This window comes from Cylas formicarius, unplaced genomic scaffold, assembly GCF_029955315.1.
Source record: "Cylas formicarius isolate icCylForm1 unplaced genomic scaffold, icCylForm1.1 PGA_scaffold_3__17_contigs__length_32017465, whole genome shotgun sequence".
Lineage (NCBI taxonomy): Eukaryota > Metazoa > Arthropoda > Insecta > Coleoptera > Brentidae > Cylas > Cylas formicarius.
Window position 1 is genome coordinate 12,287,675 of NW_026844326.1, and position 6,238 is coordinate 12,293,912.

Below are 6,238 nucleotides of genomic sequence, written 5' to 3' on the forward strand. Positions count from 1 at the left end.
AATTTCTTGTAGCACGAATGTTTCGTACCTTGAACTTGACCACGAGATCTTTGAATTGCATCAAGCTTCGAATCACCAACGTTCTTAAATGCGTGCTCAGAAGAATATTTACGCAGCTGAAAAAGTGTTCTACCATATCTACCGAACCGCTAATTTTAGTCGGGACGTATTGCCTCCAATGTTCTCGGCAATCCAAAAATATATCCGCACAAGCCGGTAACCACTCCTTGAGGAGTATTTGTCTCGATGTATTGCAGATCGTATCTACCCGTTCTTCAAATTCGGAGGGGCTTAAAGGGAACTGCTTGCCTTCGGTAAGGCGGTTCACGGGAAGAATAACCATATCAACGTATCTAAATTAATATATCGACAGGAGGTGAGTTAAACAATAGCTGTATTGTTCAAAAGGAGGCAATTAATTATGGTAATGGAAAATGGTATGCCAATACAAATTCTCAGTCCTCAAGACACTATATTTTCCCTTGTCAGAAAGGGCAAACACTTATTCAGGATGTTATAAATAGCATGGTGGTGCAGACTGCTACTTTTAGCTGAAAAATTTGCATTGTTAAGGTACAATCTGATTATTTTGTATGAAAAATTTCCAGTCATCCCTATTCTCCTGTTGTTATACAGGACGTTCTATTAATAATTCACAATAGAATCAGGAGACGAAAATGTTTAGATACAACTCACTAAGAAAATGTAACTATTCATTAAGTAACAGATAGTTTTAAAAAAATGTGTTTACTATTTCCCATCACTTACAGAAATATCTTGTGTTACTTGTTCCTACCATTGAACTTATACGTTTCTAGTACCATTTCATTTTTTACTACGCAAAATTGCAAGCTCCAGCTGTTGATTACTAACAACAAGTCCCAAGAATATCAACGAAAAAGTCAGACTTCAAACGATTACGGTGTGGTCGAACAGAATAAAAGTCTGCATCCATAAGGGCGCGGTGCTATCAATATTGATACACTCCCTCTAAATAAAAGCTGACATCACAAAAACATCCGATATGGTTAAGTTCTGCAAAATGAAAATATTAGCTGGAATCGTGAGTAAGACAAGGATGAACATAATTAGCACTGAAGATATCAGGGATGTGTGCAGGGACCAGAAAGTTCGTGGGACGAAAGGAAGAGAGCAGACTGGAGTGCGCACGTAATAAGACTGAATGAAGACCGATTGAATAGAAGTCGTTATCGACTAAGAAAAAACTGGGAGGATGCTCTGGATTCAACAGTTTCGAGATCTATTATTAATAATAATAAGAAGTATGGAAAATACTTAAGGATATGACTACACGCTCTATTTAGAGTGTAAGTGAACAAAACAAAAATTCTTTCTGCATTTTCGAAGTTCAACAACTCAACTGATATACTCAGAGACATACCCATCATTTTTACCCTATAATTTAGTAAATTTAATTAATAAGTGGAATTGATACACTAACCTTTGAAACCAGACTTCGGTAATTTTTCGAACAATTACGTTGCCCTGGTAATAGTGGCGTTCCAAATACTGCGTACTGATACTGTAGCGAGTATGCCACGGCACTGGCGCCCGTATTACCATGGCCGGAAAAAACTTTGGAAAACTTTCCAAACCAAGCCTCTTCCACTCGGCAGGATCGTGAAGAATATAGACCAGCACGCTAATTCTCATGTACATGCAGTAGAGTTTGAGTATTTCCGTTTCGTGGGCCGACAACATAGACTCGTAGCATTTCAAACGTTTATATTTTTCATCTAACAGTTTTCTAGATTTCGCGAGGAGTTGCTTATTATACGGAGGGACATCTTTGGGCGCTATTCCCTACAAAAATGAAAAACTACAGGCGAGTTGAAATCCTTTGATGGGTTCTCTGACATCTGTTATGTAATAAACGATCCTTTCGATGTCCGTTTCGTTCAGAGTTTTGCTCATTTCCGTTTGAACCTGCTTGAGGAGATAAGACTTTTGTACGTCCGGGTCCTGGGGTAGGATCGCCTCAAGCAACGCCAGCTTTCTGAAATAAAGACATAGAATCGGTTCTCGAGTGAGATTATCTTTGGGTTACCCCTTTTCGTTAGGAAACCCCTCCCATTTCATCAATTCCACCTTCTTTCGCATAGCCTTTTCCTTTTCTCTTCTCTCCCTCAACGCATTTCTGTCTTTGTGGTACTGACCGGATAGCAGATACTCCGCGTCAATTATACCAGGAACCTTTTTAATCCGTCGTTTCTCTTGGGTCAGTCGCGTTTCTATTTCTGTTTCTTTTCGGTTTTTTTTTGGCGGATAGCGCAATTTTCCTGAAAAGGAAAGTAACCACGTCGAGGACACTTAGTTTCCGCGCTAATACGGTTACCGTCGGCACCCAATGGTGAAACTTTGGTAATTTTTCGTTTCCTTGGCAAATCTCGAATTCGCAAGTGTTGGGCAGCTGGTGTAAACGCTGATCCTAAAATTTCCCGAACGTTTTATGCTAAATTGGGAAACCCGCCTTTCTATAGGAGATAGACAAAAACCAATACAAATATCACAAAACAGAGTGTAGGGTGGAAAATGTGCATTTCTAAAAAATCGCTGTAACTATTTGTTATGGAGAATATTGTGTGTCAATGAAAACATTGTTAAAGCAACTTTTTACTCAGAATTTAATGATTATAATTTTACGGTGAAATAATTGGATTTTTTTTTACCAACTTTTACTTCAAACAGCTGTTATTTGACGTCATTTTCTATATATAATTGTTTTCAAGTCATAAACAACAACATTTTGCAATTTTTTTGTCGGAATATGTAACTAATAAAGTGTTTTTGGGAGGAATCTTGCTCTATTATTTTAAGTTGATAGAAGTGCTGCGGAAAGTCATCGTATTTTGGTAGCCGAGCAAACGTGTAGAAAATGATCTACGAGTTTTAAAAGAAGACCGAGAACGACCTGGACAGCCCAAAAAATTAGAAGATGAATTAGAAAAATTGCTTTATAAAGATTCACGCCAAACTCTTCAAGAATTTTAACATTCGACAGTCAGAGAACGTCTAAAGGAGACGAAGAGTGCATCTATTACTACAATCTTAAACAAAGAAAGTCTTGCTCTTGCTATCTTGATCTAAGCTCCTGATATGCATTTGGTTGGATCAACTGGGAGCACATTATCGACTACAATTGATGCGCCTGAGCTGACCTGAATATGACAAAACGACATCACATTTTACTACATGACAATGTTAGTCCGCATGTCTCAAAACCAGCCCGTACTCTCCAGATGTTGCACCGAGCGATTACCATTTATTATTATGAAGAATGTGAAAAATGGGTGGATGCATGGATCGCATTTAAAGAACAACAGTTTTTCCAACGTGGGATCCGTCTCTTTCCGCAAAAGTAGGAAAACGTGGTGGAAAGCGGTGGACAATATTTTAACCAGTGTATGTTTTGATATTAATTTTTAATAAATATTTTTTTCAACTAAAGAAAAAGCTACGAATTAATTTCAAGTCCTAATACAATATTTTTAAAATTAGTAGTTCATTATTTACCAACCGAAAACATTTTTTATATGGAACATCCTGCATATTTTTAAATTATTGAAAAGTACTTGAAATTACCTTTTCAAAGATATGACAGTACTTAATATATAAGCTGCATTGGTAAGAGCGACCTTAATATCAGAAACAGGGTAATTTTGGTTAGTTGTGAAATAAATGGGATATTATAAGTTTTTTCTATAAAAGCGAAGAAGAAAGCAGCCAACAATTTGTTATTTGTAAACTAATTTCTATTTTACCTTTTGAGTGATAATATATATGGTTCGTATATTGTACTTCCCGTCTCGTAAACGTCCATTTGTTAATAGCAAATTATTGTATGTATCCCATATGGATTGTTAAGTGGAATCGAAGCTGAAATGCTCACCTATTGTTTCGGAAGGACTGAAATACTTTTGTGTGTCTTTCTCTGGAACCCCTTTTGTCCATGATTTGTGCGCAAATAACTCAGGATATTTGTTGTTCTGCTTAATCTTATCGTTGGTTAGAGAAGTCGAAGTTTCTTCGCCCGCAGGCAACCACGGTTTAGATGATAAAATTCGTGGGTCATAGTAGTTGATAACATTTTGCGACATTTTACTGTCTATATAAGCGAGGTGTCGTTTTAGTTATAGCTCGGTCCCCTAGGATACATTTGAAATTTGTTGGGTGTTGCTATGGCGACAGGTGCTTGATATACATGTATGATATTACAATTTTTATCATATTTATGAAAATCATTGCAAATAATATATATATATATATATATATATATATTATTTGCAATGATTTTCATAAATATGATAAAAATTGTAATATATATATATATATATATATATATATATATATATATATATATATATATATATATATATATATATATATATATATATATATATATATATATATATATATATATATATATATATATATATATATATATATATATATTGTATATATATATATATATATATATATATATATATATATATATATATATATATATATATATATATATATATATATATATATATATATATATATATATATATATATATATATATATATATATATATATATATGTATATATATATATATATATATATATATATATATATATATATATATATATATATATATATATATATATATATATATATATATATATATATATATATATATATATATATATATATATATATATAACCAGTCGGCATATAAAGATGCGACAAACCAGCCGAGCACCAGTTCAAGCCGAGTTCACGTTTCGGCAAGATCTCACTTGCCATTTTCAAGTCGGGTCGTTCTGCTTCTCGTCTGAACTCGGCTTGAACTGCTGGAAATGCTTCGTCCACTGGTATGTTGGTAAATAAGGAAACGACGTCGAAACTAACTAGAAGGTCTCCGGGTCTAACATCTACGTTTTGTATACGTTCGATGAAGTGGCTCGCGTTCTTGACATAAGATTCCGCTTCCTCTGAGTATGGTTGTAGTTGCTTCGCTAAAAACCTCGCTAATTGCTGTAACGGTGACCCTATTGAGCTGACTATTGGTCTTAGTGGTAGTCCTGGCTTATGGACTTTTGGCAAACCATAAGGTTTTGGACATCGTGATGATTTTTCTCTTGGGATGAGATGTATCTGTTGGTCCTTGCTGATTTTTGAAGAATTGATTTTGGCCTTCGTTGTTTTTTCCAAATATGTAGTTGGATCGGTGGATATTTGTTCGTAAGCTGGATCGTCTAATAGCGTACGGATTTTTTGGTCATATTCTTCTATATCCATGACTACTGTTGCGTTGCCTTTGTCTGGTGGTAGTACTATTATATTTTTGTTTTTCTGTAGTTCCCGTTAGTGCATTGGACTCTTCCTTTGACAGATTCAGCACAAACCAGTCGGCATATAAAGCAGTGAACCCGACTTGAAAATGGCAAGTGAGATCTTGCCGAAACGTTGTCAGCAGAGGACTACCTCCACTTGGAGCCAGCCAGACCAGACGCGGAGTAAAAAAATTGTTTATATTATTAGGAGGCCGCTGTGCCGTGACGCCTGGAGTTCGGGACTAGTTTATGATGCGTACCGACGAAAGGTTAAAAGTAGGTCAGGACGCTTGACCACCGGCATTAGGTATTAGACGGTTAAATGAAAAAGGCGTAAAAGACGTGGGTAACGCGGAAAGCCACGCCGCTTAGTCTAGAAAGACGGGCCATAGACAAATTATTACATTATTTACAAATATAGCAAGTGTCGACGAAGTCGTTGTACGAGGTGCAGTGTAAATAAGAGAAAATATACTTTTGTTTAATTTGCCACAACCTCGGACCGTATTTATTTCCTCATCCCCTTAGATTAATGATAAACAAACCTGCATATATATCAATTACCTTCCTGAAGCTCTTTTGAATAGTTCGGTGGCGTTGTTTGCGGACGACATTACATTCTTAATAAATAAAAAAAATCTGAAGCACTTGCTGAAACTAACTCTGAATCACTAAGGGTAATGGACTGGTTTCCAAAAAATAGCTTAACCGTCAAAAAATAGAAAACAGTTTCTTTAACCTTCTTTCAAAGGCACATCAACGAAGTGAAGTGCAAAATTCTTGGGAATTCATTTAGACTCTAAACTACATTGGTGTCACCTCACAGGCCAAGTGGCTAAAAAAATCTCAAAAATCATTTTTCTAATACTTAGCCTAAGGGACCCTACAGATTGTAAC

The 6,238-nt window shown here is 35.5% G+C and overlaps 1 protein-coding gene across 1 annotated transcript in view; it reads right to left on the reverse strand.

Moving 5' to 3' along the window:
• The window catches only part of LOC132699678 (dynein axonemal heavy chain 3), a 54,684-nt gene extending 49,378 nt beyond the window's left edge, over positions 1-5,306 (reverse strand). The window contains exons 1-7 of the mRNA XM_060666526.1: positions 4,757-5,306; positions 3,911-4,126; positions 2,357-2,449; positions 2,069-2,300; positions 1,879-2,017; positions 1,463-1,824; positions 29-353 (exon numbers count right to left, since the gene is read on the reverse strand). Coding sequence (XP_060522509.1) covers positions 29-353; positions 1,463-1,824; positions 1,879-2,017; positions 2,069-2,300; positions 2,357-2,449; positions 3,911-4,126; positions 4,757-5,306 — 1,917 coding nt within the window. The remainder of the gene's footprint in view (positions 1-28; positions 354-1,462; positions 1,825-1,878; positions 2,018-2,068; positions 2,301-2,356; positions 2,450-3,910; positions 4,127-4,756) is intronic.
• Between the last annotated feature and the right edge of the window lie 932 nt (positions 5,307-6,238).